The following is a 26274-nucleotide window of genomic DNA, read 5'->3' on the forward strand; positions in this document are numbered from 1 at the left end:
TGAATAATGCCAGTATATATATATATATGTGTGTGTGTATAGCAAAAATGTTATAAAATTTACTATTACTATTTGACTATTTTAATTTTTAGATGTTTAAAAAATCCTTTTTTAATTAATACGTCACAAAGAATGTTTAGTCAATGTGGTTTTCCCATGATGACCTATTTGTGAATGAATTATTCTATTTAATTGATTTTTCTTAGTCATTTGTGTTGGCAACTTCCTGCATTTTTGTATCCATTCCACTGTATAGTGTGTGTGTTTAGAAATATGGGTAGGTCCTATTGCACTTGTCTTCAGTACTTCAATGCCCTTGACACGTACAGTGATCTGGCATATAAAAACAAAAGTCTTCTTTCAGTGGGTCTGCTAGAGGCAGAGACAGAGAGAGTGCAATGGCCCGCTGGAGTCTGTCGGCCCGTCTGGATCAGTCTGTGTCTTCACTGAAACACCTGCTGCAGGTCATAGTCACTCGCTCAGGCCGAGCACCTGCAATCGGACTGCAAGACTCCACTGTACGGCCATTCAATGAGATCCCTGGACAATGGAGGAACAGCCTGAAAAGTGTCTTTGCCTTCGCCAAAATGGGTGGCCTCAGGAATATCCACCGGATTATGGTGCACAATTTTAATACATTTGGTCCGATTTACAGGTAAACAAAACACTTTAAAAACTTTTTTTTTAAGTAATCTTTTTATTTTATTAAAATCAAGAACAAGTATTGTGTATCTCCAGTTTGTCTGCTCGAGGACTGCTTCAAAACTGTTTAACTGGGATATTCTATGACCTTTTCACTTTTATTTAGCTTCTGTCGCAACTTTTCTGAAACTTTTTGCAGTGAAATTTTAAACTTGTTCATATTTACAAAATGTGTTTACATTTGAGAGTAAAAATGGTGGAAACATTGTCTCTGTACTTTTAATTCAGTTGAATACCAGTTAAAGTGACTTAAATCTGATTTTAGGGTCTTGATTTTATAATTTGTTTCAAAAACATTCCAGCTTTTATTTATATATATATATCCACAGTTGAAGGCAGAATTATTAGCCACCCTGTTTATTTTTTTCCCAAATTTCTGTTTAACGGAGAGATTTTTTTCAACACATTTCTAAGAACTGGTGTGAAGGCACCATTAATACTGAAAAGTACTAAAGATTTTGGATACACACACACACACACACAAATGTCTGTTGTTCTTTTTTAACAGACAGGACACAGCAAGTAAAATTTAATTCAGGGTTATCTGATGTAGCAACAAGTAGTACAGGGGCGCCACAAGGGTGTGTAAGTTCACCATTTTTGTTCACCCTCTATACAAACGACTGCGTTAGGCAGCAGCAGACAAACCAATATATTCTTAAATTTTCCGATGACACTGTACTATTGCATCACAAAAGATGCCAGCATCATGGAATACAGAGCGGCTGTAGAATGGTTTGTCAGCTGGTGTAATGACCACAATTTGGAAATTATTGTTAAGAGAACGGAGGAGGTCATCATAGACCCCAGGTCAGTAAGCGATAGGAGCTCTATTGTGGTTTATGATAAAGACATTAAGCAGGTTGATTCATATAAATATTTAGGAGTGAATATTGATCGTGAACTTAATTGGCACTCTCAGGTGTCAAGTCTTTGTGCAAGAATTCATCAGCGATCACTCTTTTTACGCAGACTAAGATTATTTGGAGTGAGCAGCAGCATAATAATGAGTTTTTATAAAGCAACAATAGAGTCTATTTTAAGATATGGGATCATTGTTTGGTTTGGGAATCTGACAGTAAAAATGAAAACCCAAGTAAATAACCTGATGAGAGAGGCAGGAAAAATCATGGGAATTAAGACACTTGGTTCACTAAAAGACATCTTTGAGTTGTGCACAATCCAACAAGCCAACAAGATTTTATCTGATTCTTCACATGAGCTGTCTTTGGAATATGAGCTGATGAATTCTGGTAGAAGATATAGGGTCCCGTTGTGCAATCATAATAGATATGAACATTCTTTTGTTCCTTTTTCAATTAAGTTGATCAACGAGCAAGTAGGGAAGGACGGTCAAAGACTAAGATAACAGGATTGGTTTGCACAACAGAGGGCAGTGGGGCACATGGTACTTTATTTTTATTAAAAAAAAAAATTTAATTACTGATTTTATGGAATCGTATATATATTAGGAGGTATTTTAGGATTAGATTTTAATGTGTATGTATGTTACATGTTGTCTTATTGGTGTCTATGTACAGCAGAACCTTTTTTCTAAAACAAATTTCTCCTACGTAATTTTTACCTTGACCTTGACATACACACAACCCCAAATCAGAAAACGTTGGGACAGTATGGAAAACTCAAATAATAAAAAAGTAGTGATTTCTAAATTTACTTTGACTTGTATTTTATTGCAAACAACACAACAAACATTATTTAATGTGTTCCTCGTTATTTTCATTTTATGTATTTATTTTAAATAAACATGTATTTCAGTTTTGTTTCTTGCAACACATTAAAAAAAAAGTTGAAACAGTAGAGCATTTGCTACTTTGTAATGTTGTCTTTCCAACACTTAATAGACATTTAGGGACTGAAGACACCAAATGATGAGGTGCTTCAGTTGTAATTTTGTCCCATTCTTCCTGCAAACAAGTCTTAAGGTGGGCAACAGGATAGGTTTTTCGTTGTCACATTTTACACTTTAACATGCACCACACATTCTATATTGGAAACAAGTTGGGACTGCAGGCAGGCCAGTCAAACAACTCTATCCTAATCCTCAGCAGCCAGGACCCTGTTTTTTAAACTTGTTGCTGTTAAAAGTCTGGATAATCGTTTTCTTCTTTGGTCCGGAGCATATGGCATCCATTTCTTCCAAAAAAGACCTGAAATACTGATTCATCTGACCACAGTACGCATTTTCATTGTGTGATAGTCTATCCTAGATGCCTCCTAGCCTAGAGAAGTCGAGGGTACATCTGAACAATGTTAACATAGAGCAGGGCTATTTAATTAGTTTGTCATGGGGGCCGGTAAGGAACCCACGTTGGCTTTTTCAACATTAAAATGTTAATATATTGTATTTTGAAACTAAATAATACGAGTGCCTAGTACAATGTGGCTATTTTTTTTTTACAAACATTAAAAAGTTGTATTTCAGAGCACAACAAAAGCAGTGCATTGCTAGGAGTAGGCTTCTTCTGCATTCAGACACATTCATGTGATGTTTTGCAAAACAATTAGGGATGGAACATTTATAGATTTTGGTTGTAGGATTATATAGAGTCTGAAGATTAATCATGGTTTCATGGTTATCACGTATTCAACTTATAAATTAGGTAAGTAGCTATTTAGATGAACAGTTGTTGCCATCTGCGTTCATGCATATTTAATCATTTTAATAATAACTTGTCTAACATTTTTTTTGTTTACATTGCACTGAAAGACACGCACAACTCTCACCGTGAGATGTTTTCTATTGCGTGAGCCCAGAAAGAAGCAAATGCGTTGCTCCGCTTGTGCGTGCAAATTGTCATATATTATTACATTAGATATAATAAACATGCAAGCAGAAAATATGTGATATGTGAATCCGGTGTGCATACACATTAGCCTCGGTGTATATACTTGGAACTTTAAAGTAGCGGACAGTTGGAAATCGGCTAATATTGTTGCATCCCTATTGACGATATCAATGCCTTTTCTACAAACACATCCAAATGTTTCCGGCGGCCGCGCTACTCGCTTTGGTGACACGCTCTGTGCCTCTGCAGCTCATGCTGTATTGAACAGTCACTTTATAACTATAGTAGCCATTTTCTGACTGAACTAAATTTGTTATTGATGTCTTGGTCACACTATTTGGAGGGCCGGAACAAATTGGCGGGCCGCCAATTGAATAGCCCTGATAAGGCTTTCTTTCGGCACAGGACAGTATTAACTGGCATTTGTGGATGAAACTGTTTTGTGGAGAAAAAAAAGTTTCCTTCAAAACACCACAAAGTGTCCAATATTATTTAGATCTGGGGCCTCATGTATGAAGACTTGGATGGAAATCATACTAAAACATTGCGTACGCACAAAGCTGTAAATGTGCGTACGCAGAAAAAAATTCTGATATATGAAACAGCGCGTACGCTGAATCCCACGCATATTTGTACATCCGAATGAATGTGAAACTGAGCGCAACATGCACGAGCGCAAAACCCCTCCCTGCCTCCTCCCCCGTATGAATATGCCAATGACTCTACTTTGGCAAAACCAAACGAATAAGTCATGTCAAAAGCAAGCAGAAAGAGAAACTTTGAACATATGAGAAGATGTGAATTGGAGGTGCTCCTTTCGGAGGTAGACTGGAGAAACACGGTGTTATTTGGAAGTTAGCCTCCGGAATTAATAACAAAATCAAAAAATAGAGTGGGAGAGTTTAGCTGATGCGGTTGACACAGTTGGGTCTGAACATCGCACCGAATAGATTAAAAAAAAAAAATAGTGAGATCTATAGGTGTAAACTGTTGTGGTGTCAGTAACAGCCTGAGTGGCGCAGCTAGTAAAACGCATGGTATTACGTTTGGACACATTCAAGCATGAACTCGGTTTGAATTCAGCATCTGAAAAACTCCTTTTTGTTTTTTTTCCCCCACTACATATCAGATTTTGCCAACTATTTATCACGAGGAAGACAAGTAGGAATCATTAATAAGTCTGTGCATCATATTTTATTTGCACATTTATTGAATTAAAATGTATGCTAATTCATCTTCAAATAGTGCCTTTATAGCAAAGTTTTTGTGCGTACACAGCATTGATACATGAGGCCCCTGGTGACTGTACGGGCCATGAGAGATGTTCAACTTCACCAACTTTACTTTCATGTTCATCAGTTTGCCAGTCTTGCTATGTGTATTGATGCATTATCTTCCTTAAACACATTCATTAGTTATCTAGCACAAGTACTGGGTCTAGGGAATGGCATGATTTTGCAGCCAAAATATCCACTGATCCACCCGCATTCTACAATCTGGGCATGCAACAGCCTGAGTGGTAGGCTTCTTTAGGCCTTCAGCACATGGTAACTCTCCTGGATGTGGGAAAGACAGTGAAGGCGGACTTATCAGAGAACAATGCATGAATCACACTGTTCATGGCCCAAGATTTTTACTACTGGCACTATTGAAATTTGGCATTGGCTTAAGTGACCACAGGTTTAGCTATAGCAGCCCGGCCATGTATATTATTCTGTGGAGCACCCGACATGCACATTTAATTCTGAAGTGAGTTGAGCAGGACTGGCCATCGGGAGCACCGGGACATTTCCCGGTGGCCTGACTTCAATCTGGCCTGTTGCCGTAAACCTGGCCTGCAACATCCCCACCCCCAGTCTTCATTTTAAGATAGTTCCCGTTAATTAAACTGGCGTAATTAATATTTAGTCAAGTACAAGGTTTTTTCCAACTAGCCTATATTTCAAGAAATACGAAACACATTCAAATCTACAAAGATAAGCATGCAATGAGAAAATAAAATTGTTTCTAAGATAGAAACTTTGTGTGTTTTCATTGGGAAGGGTTAGGACAAAATAAATTAACATGGAAAATATACCGTTTTTCCATTTGTCAGTGCCACGTCATGTGTTATTAGGTCATGGTGTAGTCTAGCCTTTGAGGAGCTCCGGTTTATAGGAGAGAAGATGAGTGATGTAGACAATGAACTTTAAACCTTTTGACATTGATGCCAAGGCCCAGGAGAAGGGAGGAGCAGGTGGCCGTAGAGCACTTGCTGCCAATACAGAATAATACATTGGTGCATTACTACATTCTACGACTCTATGTAATGTCTGTACAAATCCACTTGGACAGGGAAAAGGTTGGATTCTATGAAAGTGTGAACATTATCAAGCCTGAAGATGCTGCAATCCTGTTTAAAGCCGAAGGTCATTATCCAAAGAGACTCACCATTGATGCATGGACTGCCTACAGGGACTACAGGAACCGAAAATATGGCGTCCTGCTGAAGTAGGCAACGTCTTCCAATATCTGCCATAAACATGTCTAGTCAAAAAGTAAAATATATTGATATATTCCTGCAGAGATGGAGAGGACTGGAAGTCTAATAGGATCATCCTTAATAAGGAGGTGATTTCTCCGAAGGTGCAGGGGAACTTTGTGCCCCTTCTGGATGAGGTTGGGCAGGACTTTGTGGCTCGTGTCAACAAAAAGATTGAGAGGAGTGGACAAAATCAGTGGAACACAGATCTGTCCCATGAACTCTTCAAGTTTGCACTGGAATGTAAGAACATACATTTAAAACTCCTGTATATTAATATAATTATTTGAACAGTTAAAAGAAATAAAAGTGATAGTAACATATATTAAACTCAATTTACAATCAAAGATACAATGTTTTTATATCTGGTGACTAAAAATCAAAGTTAAAACATTGCCATTGTGTTTTCAACTTTGGATAAATCAAACATCATCACATTATAAAACAATTATGTTATCTTAATGATAGGATACTAATACTGAAATTCAAAGGACTTTTTGGTACAAATTATGCTGCTGGGGTTTTGGGGTGACCAAATGGATAGTTCACCCAAATCTAAATTTCTGTTTCATTTATGTGTGGAATACTTTGCACAAACCCTACACTGCTGAGTGTTTTCTGTTTGTGTTTCTCAGCGGTGAGTGCTGTGTTGTACGGCGAGCGTTTGGGTCTGCTGTTGGACTACATTGATCCAGACTCTCAGCGATTTATCGACTGCATTACCCTCATGTTTAAGACCACCTCGCCCATGCTGTACTTACCCCCAGGCCTGCTTCGGCCTATAAGATCCAAAATCTGGAGGAACCACGTTGAAGCCTGGGATGGTATCTTTAACCAAGGTAACAGAACAATACATCTGTTAAATAAAATTATTGTTTTTGATTTGCTGCTTTTTTTTTTCTTGAAATCTACCTTGAATTTATATCCCATGTGAATTTTCATAGCTGACCGATGTATCCAGAATATCTACAGACAATTGCGGAAAAACCCAGAAGGCAATGGGAAATACACTGGTGTGCTGGCAAGCCTTCTAATGCTGGACAAACTGTCCATCGAGGACATAAAGGCCAGTGTCACTGAGCTGATGGCTGGAGGAGTGGACACGGTATGAAAATCTAGAAATCCATAAATTCAAAATTTATAAAGGACACCAATATACTTAAACACAACAACAAATGAGCTGGTGAGGTTAAAAGCTGCTAAAGATGCTGGTTTGAACCTGGCTGAAAATGGACCAAGTAGAATTGAAGGGGTTACACTGGTTTTGTGACCCAGATGGGAGTGAGGTTTAGGAGGCTGAGCTTATTTATTACCATTTATTTTCAAAACAGTGAATTCTACTGACCCCATACTCCCATGCGCTCTGTTAAGGGCTGTCTCGTACTTGTATGGACAGAGTAGGAGTTTGGTTCGCATTGCCGGCAATACGTCAGACTCGTTTCCAGTGCTATTTGGACTCAGGCAGGGTTGCCCTTTTTCACCAATTCTGCTCATAATTTTTATGTACAGAATTTCTATGCGCAGCCTTAAGCCGGAGGGGGTCAGGTTCGGGGACCACAGGATTATAGCTGTTATTCACAGACAATGTTGTTCTGTTGGCTTCATCGAATATGGACCTTCAGCATGCAATAGGGCAGTTTACTTCCAAATGTGACGCAACTGTGATGAGAATCAGCACCTCCAAATCTAAGGCCATGGTGCTCCACCGGAAAAAGGTGGATTGCCATCTCCAGGTTGGAGGAAAATCCTTACCCCAGGTGGAGTAGTTAAAGTATCTTGGGCCTTTCCTCACGCGTGAGGAAAGGGTAGAAAGTGAGATTCACAGTGCAGCTGCAGTTATGCAGTTGTTGTGGTAAAGAAAGAGCTGATCCGAAAGGTCTACTCTCATCTATGGTCATGAGCTTTGGGTCATGACCGAAAGGACAAGATCTCGGCGGCTGAAATAGGTTTCCTTCGAAGGGTGGCAGGGCGCACCCTAATAGATAGGGTGAGGAGCACTGTCACCCAGGAGAAGCTTGGAGTAGAGATGCTAATCCTCCACATTAAGAGAAGTCAGCTAAGGTGATTCGGGCATCTGTTTCGGAAGGTGTTCTAGGAATTTTTTTTACCAGGAGGAGGCCTCGGGGAAGACCCAGGACATGCTGGAGGGACTCTCAGCTGGCCTGAGAATGCCTCAGGATCCCCACGGAGGAGCTGGAGGAAGTGATAAGGAAGAGGGAAGTCTGGGGTTCTCTCCTAAGACTGCTGCCCCTGCGACTTGGCCCCAGAAAAGCATGAATGCATCTTACTATAGTGGTTCAGCCATGAGTTGTTATGTTGTTTGGTGAAATGCACACCAGAGAGTTAAATTAAAACCAAAGGAGTTATAATGTGTTTCTGACCCATTTGGCAGTGAGATTTAGTGGAGTTATTGTAGTGGAGCACTTCTAGTAGAAGCTGTGTGAGTAAACCTCACTTACCTGGCCTCAAGTGGCACACTAATAACAGTTAGTTATGGCAGTGTTTGTTAGCACTCTTACCAGTTCATCTGCCACCCAAACTATTTTTAATTCTAATCAAAGCAGGGCGAGTAGAACTCCAGGGGTTACATTAGTTTTGTGATTCAAATAGAAGTGAGTTTTTGTGGATGTATGTCATGTAGGGCAGCTAGTCATGTGAGTAAACCTCTCCCCTGGCCTCAAGATACACACTATTGACTGTCACAAGAGGTTGTGGTCTTTATCATACTTGTTATATTGGAATTGGCAGTTGCCAATCTCATATGGAGTGGGGTGAATAGAATCAGAGTTGTTACATTGGTGTCATGGTCTGGGTGGCAGTGTGGTTTAGGCTTCTTTGACAAATAAAACCTCTTTTCTCAATTCTTCTATTTGGTCTGTTGGGGTACATATAAATAATTTATACTGGAACAATTCATTTAAAAGAAACCCCTTCTAATTAATTTATTTATTTTTTGATAACTTTTGAAATAAGTATGTATCTGTGTGTGTGTGTCAGACGGCTATAACACTGCTGTGGACACTCTATGAACTGGCTCGACACCCAGACCTACAGGAGGAGATCCGAGCAGAAATCTCAGCTGCTCGTATTGCTTCTAAAGGAGACATGGTACAGATGCTCAAGATGATTCCTCTGGTTAAAGGAACACTGAAGGAAACTCTCAGGTATACAAACACTTATCAGAACGGATGCATAAAATTAAAAAAGTAGTTTTACAATTTCAGTTTCTAGTATATGTTGTTTTGCCAGTTTTTAAGATTTTATTCCACCATTCTTTGGTTGTCAAGTACTAGCACATGCCTATGAATATATAATATATATGTAAATTTTTCATTGATGGTGTCTTGTATTTTGCACAGAAATCATAATGCTTACTCTTTTAATAACTTTTTAAAATAAAGTTTACATTTTTAGGTTTTCAAAATACGAATGTAAATAAACAGGATTTTAGCATAAAACAGTAACATGCAAATGTCTCATTAACTTATCAACTTATTTCATTTGAAGGTTACATCCCGTTGCAGTGAGTTTACAAAGATATATCACTGAAGATATTGTCATACAAAATTACCACATTCCAGCTGGGGTGAGTGTGAATTTAAAGTTCCCTGTTGTTTATTATTTCAGATATAACCTTTCATGTAGGGTGAAATATATCTGTTTGTGATTGTAAAAGAGCAAAGAAGAATAGCACTGAAAAGGCATGGACCACTATGTTTGTGCCTGATTATACTGAATATCCATTTATAGGAGATCAGTGGCAAACGTTATGGGAACGGGTGCCACTTAAATCGCATGTTTGTGTGGAAAACCAGAGCATCCGGAGGATACCCATTCGAACGGGGTATTTTTAATTTGCTTTATGGAATTAAAAGACAACTTGGTCAAATAATACCAGCACGATCTTAGGTCCCTTTTAGATAGGGAACTTCAACTTTGTGTCTTCTTGGAATCGCTAGATGACCAATTACTATGAAAAGTAAAAGAGTAGGGCAAAGAATGCCTTTGAATTGGCAAAGCGCAGCTTCTCACAGGTGCAGCTTATATAATTAGCTGAGAATATAGCCTGCGACTGAAGGACAACTAGCCAGACTTTTCACTTCAAAAGACTCACACAATTAAAGAGACACCTTCAGAGCTGAATCTAGAGAGATCAAAGCACATTTTCCTTAGAGAGCAACACAGTCAGGCAACATGTCTTTTTCAAGATATTGTTCCGACCATGCATTCCTGGATGCAGTGGTTCCTATCTGCGGATGGTGGGCATGGGTACTGCATCACATTTTGGGGGTCCAACATGCTGAAGCAGTGGTTGTGGACAGCTTATGCCCTTACTGCGAGGGCATGTCTGTTGCACAGCTGAGATTGTGGCTTGCACTTGCAAAATCATGAGCCACCCCTGTTGTTCCCTGCAAAGCGGTGAGCACTCGGGCAGATCTGAGGATTACAGTGGGGGCTTTTCCATTTCCTCCAAGCCCACAGACCCCTCACTTTCTTACAGCGCATCCTATACAAGCTTCGAGCATACTGTAGCTGGCGGTTGATCCGCTGAGATAGCCATGTTATCGCTTGATGACACCAGAAATTAGATGCCCATCAAGCATATGGTCATGCATAAGATATCTGGAGCGGCTGTCATGCTGCTCAGATTTTTAAAATGAGACCACTTCAGAGGTGGCATCACGATTGAGTCCTAACATGGGCATGGCATGCAGGGACGCATCGTGTAACCATCACCCCACTGTGTCACCGCACCTTCGGTCCCTGGACAGACCTTGCTGTTATATGGGCCAGAGTGCCCTTAGTGTCCAGGCATGCTGTAGCAATGACAGATGCTTCTAGTATGGGTTGGGTGGCTGTGTGCAACTAACATGCAGCTGCAGGTTTGTGGACATGACCCAAGTTGTATTGCCATATCAACTGCCTAGAGCTGGAACAGAAACGTGCAGGTTAGGATGGTGAACAGCACGGCTAAAGTAGTGCATATCAAACGTATGGGCTGTATACGGCTATTTCCAGGAAAATGGAGACTCCACCCCGCGGTGGTCCATGCTGATATGGAAGTGCTTTAGAGAAGTGCAGGACCTGGGTTTCCCCCGAGAAAGGACCTCCTTTCTTAGGGACGGGGTACCCTCTGGTATCCAGCCCCAGGTCTTTGGATCTCCACGTATGGTTCATGGATGTGATAAGGAAGACAAAGGTGACCTACTTGCTCGGTGATTAACATCACTACTCAGGCTAGAGCACCCTCTACTAGTCATGCCTGGCTCATCGGAGGAGCCTGGTGCTTGGCCCATTATGTTGGGTGCTTGGTCAGCCTGCATTTCTGATTTCTTTAATACATTAAAACTTACATAGACTGCAACACTTGTGGCTCCTGTTGTCTCTGGGTGTGATAAGGGGATTTTAGACTTAGTGAATGGTGTGTTTTCAGATGCACTAATCATTGCTACACATTCTGATGTGAGGTGTTTCACAGCATTCTGTGCATTTGATTGGCTGGAGAAGCCTATAGTTTAAAGTGTCAATCAAGTATAGTTGCATGGGTCATAATGCTCATGGTCTCATATGTAGACTCTCAGGGGTTTTTGCTAAATTGTTTTGCGGTCTCGTCGTGAACCTGTGTGGCCTTTGAGGTGATTGTATGCGTCAGCATTTAGATTGGAGGAATCATCTTTAAATCTGACACTCTCCTCCTCTGATAATTCAATCTCATTGAAGTATCTCATCAGATAAATGTCTCATTGAAGTAACACATCACACAAAGACATTTATAATCTGGTACTGTTCTGCAGTCAAAGATGTAAGGTTGGTCATTAAAGTTACTAGAGCAGCACCTACCGGCTCAGTCTGAGTGAAAAAGACACTCTAGCATGGCATAAGTTCTATTCCAATGTGTTTATGTGTTTTCACCACCTGAATCAAATTAGGACTTGGTTTACGCATCTGATTTGGCAACATCAATAGCCTTTTCATGCTGTTGTGATATACTTAAGAGAATATCCTCCAATTTTGGTGATTGTTCTATTGCCTTCTAAACAACCAAGTTAAGATCATGTGCTATGTAGTTTAAGTGGCACATGCAATCATGTTTGCAACAGTCTCAGTTACCAGAGATTTTGGAGGCATTTAACTTGATTTTGAATGTCCCACTTCTCCATCAAAGATGGCTTCACTTTAGTTATAGTTTCTGAAGTGTAAGCATTGGAAAAATTTCCCACTCCCAGGGTAAGTTCTAACTGTGGACATCTGATCATTTTCATATATACACTGACAAGTCATGGCCAAATATGCATCAATATGTAGAGATGTCCACATATCAGATGTAAGGCTTATAGGCTTACGGCCTCCTTGTGTTTTTCTTCACCATTTATTTTTTTGTCTGGCTGAAAGGAATATTGTAGGTAGGATCCTACATTTCTACAAACTTCTTAAAACCAGTGCCTTCAACAATAGAAAATGGCTGGTAATCTGTAACAACCATGTGGACTAACCCTGTCAATTATCTGTTTTCTGGTCCCTATAATGCAAAAAGTGTTTAAACTAGGGCTGTCAAAATTAGCGCGTTAACGCATGTGATTAATTGAATATATTTAACGCATTAAAAAAATGCAAATAATTCAGTTGCAGTTTTTTTTTTTATTTCCTGTTGTGGTCGATGTGTGTTCAGGGCCGGCGCGTCCATAGAGGCGACCTAGGCGGCTGCCTTGGGCAGCAGATTAGCGAGCGAATCCCCCGGTCCTCACATTCATCCGCTACACCCTCCCCCTCCCTCACGGTCCTCTGCCTTCCATATGAATAAAACGGCATGATTGACGTTTGCCTAGAGTGCCAGTTGAGCTTGCTCTGGCCCTGCATGTGTTAAACGTGCAAAGAAATGTGGAGTTTCCTCCAGAGTTTCATGTAATTTCTGGTGTTTCATTTTTAATATTTAGACTTTAACTGCAGTTCAGCAGTTCACTCTCATTCAGCATAATTTCATTCAGGATGTTTTAATGGAATTTGATACCTCATGGCGAACGGAAAGAAAAACCTCTGCATTTTGGGACTCACGTGGTCATTTAAGATAATCAAAAATTCTATTTACATGGTCGACTCTTGATCAGTATTATCTTAATCATCAAAGCTGAGTATTGGTGTCCATGTGAATGAAAGTGCCAGATGAATTCACAAGCTGTCAAAAACATTTCTCTGCCCTTAAGCTGCGTCCCTCAAATGTTTCATTAAGTTTGACGTGGCCTCCCTTTTGTAAAGCGTCTGCTTCATGTTCCTCTGTCAGAATCCTTGCTTGTTAAATACAAACATACTTTAGAATGCTTAGTTTTAGCAAATTTGATGAATGCGATTGTGCGTGTTGATGAATCTGAAGAAATCCCTCTCACTCACCGGCACTGCGTGCGTTGTCTCTCTCTCTCTGTGTGTGTGTGTTTTAATCCACTTAGAATCCAATATGGAAAGCATTTTTGTTTGTTATTGGCATGGATCATTTTAAAATTTAAATGGCACTTACATGCTTGTGTTTTTACTTAAGTAATAAATATGGCATTTCATGGTTAATCATGATTAATTACGTTTCGTGATTAATCATGATTAACTACAAAAAAGTGTGATTAATCATGTTAATTTTTTTAATCATTTGACAGCCCTAGTTTAAACTTATGTAACACCTAAATATGCACAACTGAGTATATCACATTTTAAAGACAGCAACTGACAAAAGAAAATTTCTAATAAAATAAATATTAATAATAAACAAAATGACCAATTCAAAGTGTTTTACCTTGGTTGGTATTAGCTAGTCCATCTCCAGAAGAAGATGTGTTTGCATGTTTAGCTCTAAAATTTCTCAACATTGAGGATGTGCAACACTGAGGATGTGTGACTATAGAAGGAAACATATAAATATTGTCATAAAGTATGCAGCCAAAACTTATTATTTAGCATATATATATATATATATATATATATATATATATATATATATATATATATATATATATATATATATATATATATATATATATATATATATATATATATATATATAACATTAAATATTACAACAATATACTGTCATCATCATTATTAATGACTAACTTTATTTGTTGAGACAAGATGAAAATACTGCCAGACTTCTAAATGTCCTGTTTTTGTGGCTGGTTCCATGCTGAAAAATTAAGAGCTCACTACAGACTCCTCTACTTCACTACTGCCTGACAATTTTCAAGATACCTGAAACCTGTGCAAGGCGTTCACGCTACTTTTGAACCATAAAACGAAACAGTCATGTGAATTTGTGAATTGTGAAGTTTCAGACATCACTTATTACTTACACTGATTTACTGGGAGGTGTTTTTGATACAAGTTTCAAAGACTGCGCAGAACATTATATCACATCACTACTTTAAACTGAAAATGTTGTTTATTAATTTCTTTTCATTGCTGTGTCTTTCTGTTCTGGATCAGACTTTAGTTCAGCTGGGTCTCTATGCTATGGGTCGGGATCATCAGGTCTTCCCAAATCCAGAGCAGTACCTCCCCTCTCGCTGGGTCAATTCTCAGAACCATTACTTCAAAAGCCTAAGTTTTGGCTTTGGCCCACGACAGTGTCTGGGCCGCAGGATTGCCGAGACCGAAATGCAGCTCTTCCTTATTCATGTATGTAGATTGTTAAGGTCACAGATCTTCATATTCTCTTAATCAGCAAAAATACAAAAAACATTGGGCTGATTTTCTTTATTTTTTGATCTTCTTCTTTATAGATGCTAGAGAACTTCAGGATTGAAAAACAGAGGCAGATGGAGGTCAAGAGCATGTTTGAGCTCATCTTACTGCCAGAGAAGCCCATCATGCTAACCATCAAACCACTGAACTCCAGCAGATAGCAGAGATACAAACAGAAATTTATGTTGAATATGAATGTGAATGGAACATTCAGCTTTGAGGAAGTCAAATATCATTTGACAGTAACATTGATCAAAAAAAAAAAATGCTTGAATTTGAGAGATCTGAATTTATGTTTCTCAGGTTTTAAAAGGATAATTCACAGGATGGTTGATTTTGAATAGTGATTTTATCACTATTTTTACCATAAAAACATTAATGTCTGTATCTTAACTATAAACAGTTATCCCAGTACTTCTTTGGTTTTTGATTGTTTGTTACTCAGAAATTACAAAGACTAAAGAGTGAATCTCTTTCTTGATCAAATGCAGATTTTAAGACACTACTGAAACCATTGAAGTATTAATAATAAACATGCACATCATGATAATTTATAAGACTGTGTGGGTATGTGGGATATAGCGCTAAAAAGGGTCTACAACAGGGGTACCTAGTCCTGTTCCTGGAGATCTATCTTCCTGCAGAGTTCAGCTGCAACCTTGATCATATACACCTGTCTTTAACGCTCGTTTCCACTGACTGGTACAGTACGATACAGTTTGGGTCGGTACGGGTTACCTTTATCAGGCTTGCGCTTCCTCTACCAAGGTTACCCTTTTGGTGGGCGTGGTGTACGACAGAAAGTTTCAGTCGCATCATTCATGCTTGAGGAAATGTCTACAGTAAAGCTTTACAGGTCGCTCGCATATCATATGAAAATCACTTCTCACAAAACAGATGCTTTACATACATAAATACTTGCTCAAGAGCTCAAGAAGTTTGTTATTTCAGATATAGACGAGCGGCGAGCGCAAGCAAGAAAGCGAAAACGCTCGTGCTTCAGACTGGCTTGTAAAAAACTGCGAGGCACAGGGTAGATTCTGCTCTACTCCATGGCTTTGTGGCGGTTCATTAAAATGACAACAAGGTTTGTTTGAGCCTGGATCGACGATGGCTCGTTATTAGATGTATGTATAATTCTGCTATAATCTCTCGGTTGAGTGTGTATTTTAAACATGGCAGGTTTTTTGTTTTCATTCTGACATATCTGACGTATCTCTGTAAACCAATAGCATTCAGCTGAGCTTCTAGCTCCGCCTTTTGGTACATTTTCTCATGTTTGGTAGCCTTTCGAAAGGGTGTCGAAAAAGTGGTACGGTACGGTTCGGCAGCCTTTTGACAGTGGAACCACTCAGTTGAAACGGCCTATAATTAACAAGTGCTCCTTCAGATCCTACCAAGTTGGTTTAGTTGTGTTTGATCAGGGTTGGAGCTGAAATCTGCAGGAAGGTAGACCTCCAGAAACGGGATTAGGCACCCCTGGTCTAGAACCACTCCTGGCCTACACACTGTAACCATTGTGTCCACTACACTTCTATCATCATTATATTTTACAACGAAGCCAATAATGCCAGTAATACATGGGATTTAAATGATGTGAGAGAATGTTTGAGTTTTGTTTTGAGTTGTGAACACAATTCCTCGGTGTAATTAATTACTTAAAGCAATACCGGCAGTATTGCAATCTTTATTTAGTTTTTATCAATTTACAGGTAAAAAAAAAAAAAAAAAAAAAAGAGTTATTAATCAGCGGGATTCTAGAGCAAATGCATACGACAAATTAATCTATTTTAAACTAGTCCAACTAAAATGTAAGTTTCTTTTTTTACCCACTGAACACAAATGAATAATATTGGCAACCATAGACATCCATAGTACAAAAAACAAATACTATAGAAGTTGGGGTCTACTGGCTTTAAGTTTTTTTTTTTTTTTTTCAAAAAATATCTTCTTTTGTGTTCATCAGAAGAAAAACAGTCAAATATGCTTAGAACAAGTGAATCGGTAATTGATGACAGGATTTTCAGTTTTGGATGAACTTTAAAGCCAAATGAAACACTAATGAAGAAAACAGTCAAATCATTGTGACAAATTTGTACATGACATGTCACTAAAAATGCAGCATTTCAACTCATAATTAAATAAAAAAAGATGAGAAATGCAAAGGTCAAGTTTTCAGGGAAAACAGCACTTCCTCTTTTCACTAGACTGGCCACCAGCCTGTAGTTGCTATGCCATTAAGACTGCTGCTGACAAACAGAATATTCTGCCATAACACTAAAGGTAAATGAACAAGGTAAAATGATTCCTTATAACTTTAAATAAATTGTTATTTAAATCGATATTGAAATAAATTGAAAATCTAATTTGCCTTTGCTTTCAGATACAGTGAGTTTTTCTGATAAGTAGATCAGTTCTCTCAGAGGAGTTGGTTCATCAGGTGGGTTTATTTCCAATTTTACATCACCACTGACTCTGGACAGACCAGCAGCTACTATGTGGACCTGACACAGGGTAAGACTGAGCTTCATTATAAGAGAACAGTAGTGTAAAAAGCAAAACAAGTAAAAAAAAAAAACTGTTTATTAGTGCATTTTCAGTATTCTGTAGCCGGCTATGGGTATTCTAAACTTATATAGGAACATCATCAGGTCAGAGCTGTGGCTTAGTGACAATGCTCACATGGGTTATTTGAGTTTGAGGGTAACTTTTGAAATCAATTTAATTCGTTCTATGTCATTGTTACTGTCAAGGCAATTTTCAATTAAATGACTGATGAATGACAAATGACCATTGAACAAGTGACAAAACTTTACCAAAGACACTTTATATGCTTATATTTGCTCCAGACTCCCGAAAGACTTAATTAGTTTGATCAGGTGTGTTTAATTAGGGCTGCAAAATAACGTCTGCAATATTTAGTCAAAGCTATACAGGTGCATCTCAATAAATAAGAATATAATTAAAAACTTTGTTTTAGTAATACAATTCAAAAGGTGAAACTCATATTATATATATTTATTACACAGACTGCTATATTTCAAACTTCAGTTTCGCTGAAAACCTCTTAAGATTGAAAGGGAAGAAATCAGCACTAATGAATCGCAGAGTCAAAACTGATGACCCGAGCAATTTGTTACACCCAATGCCTTTACAGTTTGTTTAATTTAACAACCACAGTTTTCGAATAAAACTTTAGAGAAACACACCCCAGATCTATCCTGTTTGTAACACATAAAGTCGTTCATATAGAATTGACATGAAAAGAATCATCTGTTTGTTACCAATTGGATCACGAACTCACATTATTATGCCAACATTCATATCCTTGACTTCATATAAGACTTTAAGTGTATCTGTATTATAATTTCCTGAAGCTTCTGATAAAAACCATTAAAAGACAATAACAAAGCTCCAAATAAACAAATGCTTATGATTATTCTTGCTCATACATACGTGATTTGGGTGTTAATCTGGCATGCAAAATCTCTGAAATCCTTTGGTATATCATTTTCATATGTTATGAAATTAATTATTGTATGAAGAAACACAAGCTTTTTAATGAACACAAAATATCTTGTGATGCTCATACAGGTGATTTGGGTTTGAATTATGGTCAATATTTTATAGTTTACAGTATACCAGTGAAAATTCCGTCCATATAAAAAAAATATACTTATCATAGTAGTAATATCAATAAAGTTAAAGTTAAGAATGAATTAATATTACGGAGTGATAAGAAGGGACCTGTTTTGGGACCTTTACTGTTGGGACCCTTAGTTTTCAGTCAAATACGTTAAGTATTTATTTTAGCAAAAGTAAAGATAATTAAAAATACTTTGGACAGAATTCAATGTAAAATGTAAGAAATTATTTATAAAGATATACAGGCCTATAAAATTGTTATTTAAATGTATAAATATGGCAGCTGTGGTTCTTAATTTAACCCCTTCCAGCCACAATCCAGTACTAGGTTTTTAACATAGTGGTAATGTAGTCAACCAACTTCATAATTTGTGATGTTGCAATATGTATTTGAATAATGACGAATGATTCCTTTACTTGAAAGCTCAGATTGGATTATCACCATTTCTTTTGTTGACAGAGTTTGAGGTTTACTGTATCATTATTATTCACACCTTAAAGTTTGCTTTGATTGTTCAGCATTTGCACTTTACCATTGCACACACTTAGTAATGTTTTTTAACAAGTTTTAGAGTCTCTTTAACACTTATGTTTATTTTATTATGAAAAGATCAGATATTTTTGTTTAAATATTTTTGGTTTTGACTATTAAAACTATTTGCCTTAGAAATGTTGGTAAATTAAAATAAGTGGCTTTTTTTAAATTATAAAATAGCTAAATAGATTGTAAAAAAAATTAGTAATTATCGATACCAAATGATATGAAACATGATTTTGTAAAAAAAAAATTTGCAATATCACCCAGCCCTATTCGTGACTTTGGTAGATCAAATATAATTGTTTGAAAACATTAAAACATCTTTGAGTATTTTACAATGCTGTAAAATACAAGCCTCAAACCTAGAAAGGGTTTTGTTATTTTGGTGGAAACTTTTTTTTTTCATGGCAAGGCTGACTTTTGCATGAAATTGCTCAGCTGTAGTCTAGAGTGGGTCATCAATAATCATCTCACCTGTACTATGGGTGCATCAGTGGGCCATCAAGAACCATCTTAATGGTAGTCTGGGAGTGAGGCATCAAGAACCATCTGCTGATCAAAAGAAATTCTGCTTAATCTCATCACGTTAAAGGATGGGTGTTCCAACCCAAAAAATCAACCAAAAATTGTAGGAAATAATGAGTACCACTGTCACTGTTATCATCAATATACATTTATATCAAACTTTATTGACACATTGAGTGGAAAGATGAATGCAAAACAGTATGTTTTAATTAAGGGTGTTAATTGACTCCACTGAATCTGATTCTTGTCTCTACATTGTCAATGCTATGCCGAGTCACACAACAACAATAGCACGTCATAATTTTGCCAAGTACGATGTGATCCTGGATTCATCTCAGTATCCTCAGATACATCTATGTTGATCCTGGAACATAATTTTGTTCGGAAATGAAAACCATGCCTATTCCCTACCCCAACACCAAACCATAACTGTAACAGGGTATAACAGGGTGTAAGTATAGTGTATAGACCGTCATATTGGGGTGATATAAACACACCCAGTCATTTTTTTTTTTCAATTTAACAACATAAAAACGGTGGAGCAATTGGATCGGTTTTTAGATCAACCGCAACTTGGCGTAGGAGTGCGGTACCCCCGCCCACCAATATTGATTGTCAGGCACGCGTCACCTAATCCTCAGTTTGTCATTTCATGACCGCCATTTTCAGCGTGTGAGTCAAAGCGATGTCACTAAAGGAAACCCTTGCTCTATTTTTAGATGCAAGGCTCATTGGACTCAACACAAGATCAGCATTCACCACATGATCACTCTAATCGGAATTATTGTTTGTAACTTAGTTTATTTGTAGGTAGGTTTGCAAACATGTGTACTTTTCATTGCATCTATCTTAAACTTCTGCCGTTTGCATTTCTCGAGGTCACAGAAGCTCCCTGTGAGTGTGATCTTAACAAGGTGCAGCTGTAAAGTGCGACGGCCTGTGCCTTACGTGAGTGTTGCTCCATTGATAATAAAATACCACCCTCACCTGCAGGTCGCACACCAGAAGCGCCGCTCGGCAACGCACAGCGTTGCGCTATCCATTTTAGAATTCTAAACATAGGTTTCTATCAGGGTACACACAACGGCAATTCAAGTCGGTGGCTTTCCGCGGTGCCAAGCCAGAATTCGGGACAGTTCATGTGCGCCATCTGAACATGCGAATGTCCGTGTCTGGTGTGCCATGTCGTAGCTCTAAGCGGGTCATCCAGTGCCTTAGTTGAAGGTAATTTAGTGTGCGTGGTTATTAGTCTTGGTGTACAAGCTCGGCACTTGAAACTAGCACACAGTTGGCTGTAAAACTATACAAAGACACAAATGATTTTGTACTCTCTGCTTAGTCTGTGTCTGAGGTGTACATGTACGGCTGAATGCTGATCCTCAAATGTCTGCCTGTTTGTTGCCAAACACAGAGCGGGGAAGCTCTTGGCTCCGCCCCCTTGTTAAGTTGGGCGGGAATTTGAAACAAATTTTCATGTGAAACAACACACCCCTACAACAGCGAGCTTTGTACATGACCCCAAAATGACACTGTTTAACACATTATAATAAAAAATATGAACTCTGTGTTGAACTGAACCTAAACCGGCACACTCAGAAGAACCATAATATTAATATTAAATCATAAAAAAGGGGTGAACTAAGTGCCCATTAATGCTGTGTTTACACCAGAAGCGGAATGTTAATATTTGTGCGTGAATAGACGCGTGAACATTTTGAGTTTACTTGCTTCATTCACTTTATAATAGACATGGATTCGCGTCATGGGCAGGGCTTCTGTCTGCCTGGTAACTAGCTTCTGTTGTCTTATATTCTCTTTTCATCAAAAAAAAAAAAAAAAAAAACAAGGGAAAAAAATTCTGAATTACCCCTTGTGCAAAATTTTATGCCGTGTCTCTGGGCAGGACAGTGAATGTGATGTCCAGTCCTTTTTTTTCTGAAAGCCTTGATAACACTATCACAGAGTTTTTTTATTTAGTATTTGAGCAAATAGGACTGTAAAAAAAAAAAAAAAAAAAATATATATATATATATATATATATATATATATATATATATATATATATATATATATATATATATATATATATATATATATATTTGTGGTACTCTCCAATTCACTGCAATCAATTGCTGCGTCCCTATTCGCATATGCATCCTAAATAGTATTCAAAAATAGAATTTGTATGTCCCAAACCATAGTATGTGGAAAAGAGTATACCAAAAGTGTCCGGATGGTTTATTATATCTGGTAAAATTTCATAGAACCGTTAATGCTCTAACCACTGATATTGCCCACAATACATTGCGTGTTGGATGTGAATTTGATCAGAACTACAAATTCAGGTATTAAAAGTATAAACAAACTACAAACATTGTGGACAGGCGAGACCAACCATTAAGTAGAGAGGCTTTGGTAAAGTTGTTTGAATGACTGTTTATCACTATCTACATAGGCGGAGCGTGTGTATGGCTGGGGAAGGCTTAGCCTCCCTCTGGCCAGAGACCACAGAGATAGCAAAGAAAAAATTAAATGTTAATGATTAACAAAACACTTTAGTTACAAATTCAAAATACCCCTCTGCACAAAAACAGAACTGTCCAACTGATTAGCGCTGTTTTTGATTGGAGTTGGCAGCAGCTCTGAAAACGAAACAGAAACTGCTGGCCAGCAGACTTTTCTCATTTGCTGGTCAAGAACGTAATAAATAAAATGACAAATGAGTATTACAAGAGAGGTATGATAATATAGTATTCTTTTTAATTAGTTTTCAGTTTTAAATGAAATGCCTTATTTTGGTTGTTTCATTGTATTCTAGCCCATAGTAATCGTGTTTTGCATTTAAATTCTGCTGTTTTCTACAGGAGTGATGGGAAGTCAAGATTTATGTTTTAATTTGTATTTTGAATAATATAAATCTAGTTTAAACAAACAATTAGTCACACTAGCTAACTGCTACTGGATTACCTTTACTCTGCAATGGTTGCCTCTAATTTAATTGCCAATAAGTTTACCATATTTTCATTTTCTTTTTTGTTGTTTCTAGCTTAATAAAGAAAAATAAATTCAGTATCCTAATCACAGTGTAAAAATGCTTATTTTTATATATTTATTGCTGAATTGCAAGTTCAGTTTTCGATTGACCTTGTGGCAAAGTGAATGATTTCAGATTCTTGACACATTTTTGCATTTGATCTATTTTTGCAAAAGGGTTAGATACTCAAAAATGTCACTTGTTAAATCAATTACAATATTACTAGATATCATAAATAGAAGAAACTAGCTATTATACACTTAGTTTAAGAGTAAGCACTGAGGTTCACCCTATTTAGGCCCACTCATTTTAAAATGTCTGGCCCCTGGCTGCATATCAAAACTAACTATAATAATTGAATGAATCTAATAAAATAATTTAATGTGCGTATTAAATATAAGACGTTTGTTACAGTGCTTTTGTTAAAACCTCTTCTTGGTCAGTCTATTTGAATGTGTTAAAGGGCAGCACATATCAGCCTTACCCTGGAGCTTGCTCACCCTCTGCCAATGACTATCTAGCCAACTGGAACATATTTAAACTGTGTTTTCCCTGCTATATTTCATCTGCAACAACAGTGTGAACTTCTATCAAGATATGTTTAGATATTCACTTCTGAATGCATAATTAAAGAGCTGAGAAGATTTCTCTGCATGAAAGACTTGGGAATTGCAAATCCTACTGCTGCTTCTTCAAAAAGGTAACTTAACAAGGGGGCGGAGCCTAGAGCTTCCCCGATCTGTGTTTGGCAATGAACAGATGCTGAGTCGAGATGATTGACAGATGACAAGCAACATAACGATCTGTTGACAAGGAAGTAGTATATCCTAAAGCTTGCATACTCTTCTGTTACACAAGTAAATACTTTTCCCTTTACAAAAAATTATATACTTTTAGGGCGTGGTATAAGTATGTAAATTGGGACACAGCGTAAGTTTACCCAATCACGACGACTTCCGCTGCTGATAAATTCGGAAATGTGAAAATGGTGCATTGGTTCTTTCCTTGAGTGACTGATATCACGTGTCCACAGGCGGCAAACGTGAGTGTATTGAGAAAGCTTTCAGATACTTGTTCAACGCGTTTTTACCCTTACGTGTACGAACAAACTGCTTGTGCTTTAGAAACCAATGATACAACACTAAAGACAGATATAACGACCACTTAAGCATATTTAACAGCTTATTCTAACACTTATAACAGCGTTCTCTAACGATATCGCGATTAACATCTTACATTCCACACCTTGTTATGATACAATCTATGAAAAGTGTCTGTTTAGTCTTTATATTTACCTGTAGAACAGAAGACACTGGAAACTCGCATCTGCCCTTTCACAGCTCTACTGATGTATGGAGCATGCGCAGTTTGCTCCTCGTCGCAACACTCAAATTTTATTTTAGTTTATATTTTATTTTTTGCTTTCGGTGTGAAGCAATATGCATTTGTTATTTTGCTCACAAAAGTATGGATAAACCTGCAAAAATAAATAAATACGCAATGAATGAGTAAATAAATCCACAAATTCCCGATGATTGATCATATCTATCTATGATGATTGACAGTCACCTTCCTTTAGCATGTTGACCTTGGGAAAAGTAAATGCGGATCTACGTGTTTTGTTTTATTTATGCAGGAATTTATGGATGCATTTATTTATGTATTTATTGTTTTACTTGTTGTTTTATTTATGTAGTAATTTACAAATTATTTACAAATTTATTTGCATATTTATGTATTGCTTTATTCATGTATTGTTTTGTTTATACAGACATTTATGGTTATTAATTTTTATTAATTTATTTGATTATTCATTTATTGTTTTATTTATGCAGGGATTTAATTTATTTAAGTAATTTATGTATTTACTTTATTTATTTATGCAGGAATTTGTGAGGGTTTAAGTTTATTTATTTGTTTGTTTATTTATTCTTTAGTTTTATCTTTAAATGCATTCACTCATTAATTAATTAATTAATTTATTGTTTTATTTATGTAGGAGTTTACGTATTTACTCATTTATTTGCACATTTATTTGTTTTATTTATTCACTGTTTTGTTCATAAGGGGAATTTATGGTTTTATTGAGTCATTTATTGATTTATTTGCATATTTATTTTTTGCATTTATGCAGGAATTTATGGATTTACTAAGTAATTTATTTGCTTTATGCAGGATTTGTGGATGTACTTTAATCATTTATTAAATTTTACATTTTTTAATTTATTTGCATATTTATTGTATTTGCAGGTTTCGTCCTCCATACAAACCCTGCATAAATGAGGTAATCGTAAAACTTTTATATAGTCTAACATACAACACAATTGTCATTTTACATATTTGTGAATCACTTTTAGATGCAATATTTTATTTTTTTTTTTAAACTGTGCATGAGGATCCAATAAGCTTTGTTTTCTAATCATAATTTTAGATGACCCGCAACAAATAGCCAAGTGTAAAAATAGCACTATAAAGGTAAAATGATTTTTCAATTAAAGTGATAGTTCTGTCAAAAATGAAAATCCTATCATTATTTGCTCATGCGTTACTTTTTTTCTGTTGAGCACAAAAGAAGATATTTTGAAGAAAGCTGGAAACTGCTAACCATTGCCTTCCACTGTATTTGTTTTTCCTACTATTAGGATTGAACTTTACTGTTAACAAACCATCATCAAAAAAACAAAAAAAAATGTGTGATGAGACCATTTATATATGTATAATGTATAATTGTATAATAAATGTATAATTTATTTATTTATTTATTTATTATTTGCAACCAACCGGTTAACTAAATCTTACATCTCAAGCTCATGTCAAGAATTCGTTACACTTTTTTTTTTTTTCGGATGTGTTTGATTCAAGGGGTCAAATCTGTCATTGATACATTCTGCATTGTTTGTATGGTGGGTGTGTGTGTGGGTGGGTGGAATTGTGCTTGGAGGTGGATGTAGGTGGTATAAAAATATGGGCTGGTCTCTTTGTGCTCCTTTAGTAGTTCATTGTCCTTGACCTGTGTGGTGTTTTGGCATATAAAAAACAAAAGTCTTTCTTTTTTTTCTGCTTGGAGCATCAGAAGTAGAGAGAGAGAGTGTGATGGCCCGCTGGAATGTGACGTTGGCTCGTCTGGATCAGTCCCTGTCTTCATTGAAAAATCTGCTGCAGGTCAAGGTGACTCGCTCAGGCAGAGCACCGCAAAACTCCACTGTCCAGCCATTCAATAAGATCCCTGGACGATGGAGGAACAGCCTGCTCAGTGTCCTTGCCTTCACCAAAATGGGAGGCCTCAGGAATGTCCACCGAATTATGGTGCACAATTTCAAAACATTTGGTCCAATTTACAGGTAAGACACTAAAAAAAATAATATACTAGTAATTATTAATGCTGTTATTACTATTTAAATGGTTTCTCACAAATTTGACATCAGGAAAACTCACAGATTTACAGTTAAAGTCAAAATCATTAGCCCGCCCTCACGTGAACAATATTATTATTTTTATTATTTTTAATGGAGAGATTAATTTTCAATGCATTTTAAACAGAAGTTGGTTATCATTACTATATTATTTTGTCTTTTCCATGATGATCGTAGGCTACATAAGATTTTTCTGCTTATTTTGCATGTGTGCTGAAAATCTTCACAATGCAAACACAACTAGAAGCACATGCTGCACATCCTGAACACATACACATTAAGAAAATGTGCTGCAAATCCTCACAGAACATGCACATTTTGATTAAAAAAAAAATAATAATTTGACTGAAGTTAACATGTGG

General features: G+C 37.1%; 2 protein-coding genes and 1 long non-coding RNA gene across 5 annotated transcripts in view; 2 read left to right on the forward strand and 1 right to left on the reverse strand.

Annotated features, from left to right (window-relative positions):
- On the forward strand, nt 1-15171 carry cyp11a1.2 (cytochrome P450 family 11 subfamily A member 1, tandem duplicate 2). 2 transcript variants are annotated; one of them, XM_087312267.1, is made up of 9 exons: nt 1-655; nt 5847-6002; nt 6077-6276; nt 6669-6872; nt 6978-7138; nt 9031-9197; nt 9541-9619; nt 14500-14691; nt 14796-15171. In XM_087312267.1, exons 1-9 carry the CDS (start codon nt 399-401, stop codon nt 14916-14918), a joined length of 1539 nt encoding a protein of 512 aa, XP_087168393.1. In that variant the 5' UTR covers nt 1-398; the 3' UTR covers nt 14919-15171. The 2 variants fall into 2 exon arrangements, with proteins under 2 accessions (XP_087168393.1, XP_087168394.1); XM_087312268.1 differs by lacking the exon at nt 1-655 and adding an exon at nt 2779-4084 and having other exon boundaries at nt 4118-6002.
- LOC141380962 (uncharacterized) lies at nt 11636-23853 on the reverse strand. Of its 2 annotated transcripts, none has more exons than XR_015526483.1 (3): nt 23795-23853; nt 19415-19492; nt 11636-13915 (listed from the first exon to the last, which is right to left on the reverse strand). It is a non-coding gene; the product is annotated as an uncharacterized LOC141380962 (long non-coding RNA). The 2 variants fall into 2 exon arrangements; XR_015526482.1 differs by having other exon boundaries at nt 12414-13915; nt 19415-19489.
- cyp11a1.1 (cytochrome P450 family 11 subfamily A member 1, tandem duplicate 1) overlaps nt 23495-26274 on the forward strand; it is a 15150-nt gene continuing 12370 nt past the window's right edge. The window contains 3 exon segments of the mRNA NM_152953.2: nt 23495-23541; nt 24750-24783; nt 25567-25840. Coding sequence (NP_694485.2) covers nt 25593-25840 — 248 coding nt within the window. The 5' untranslated portion in view covers nt 23495-23541; nt 24750-24783; nt 25567-25592.

This window comes from Danio rerio, chromosome 25 (assembly GCF_052040795.2).
Source record: "Danio rerio strain M-AB ecotype USA chromosome 25, GRCz13ab, whole genome shotgun sequence".
Taxonomy (NCBI): Eukaryota; Metazoa; Chordata; class Actinopteri; order Cypriniformes; family Danionidae; genus Danio; species Danio rerio.

Bases quoted from the DNA above. Each gene is read 5' to 3' on its own strand.
- cyp11a1.2 (XM_087312267.1), top strand. From the start codon at position 399: ATGGCCCGCTGGAGTCTGTCGGCCCGTCTGGATCAGTCTGTGTCTTCA. The intron at 9,620-14,499 runs GTGAGTGTGAAT...GTTCTGGATCAG, and splicing joins ATTACCACATTCCAGCTGGG to ACTTTAGTTCAGCTGGGTCT. The intron at 14,692-14,795 runs GTATGTAGATTG...TCTTCTTTATAG, and splicing joins TGCAGCTCTTCCTTATTCAT to ATGCTAGAGAACTTCAGGAT.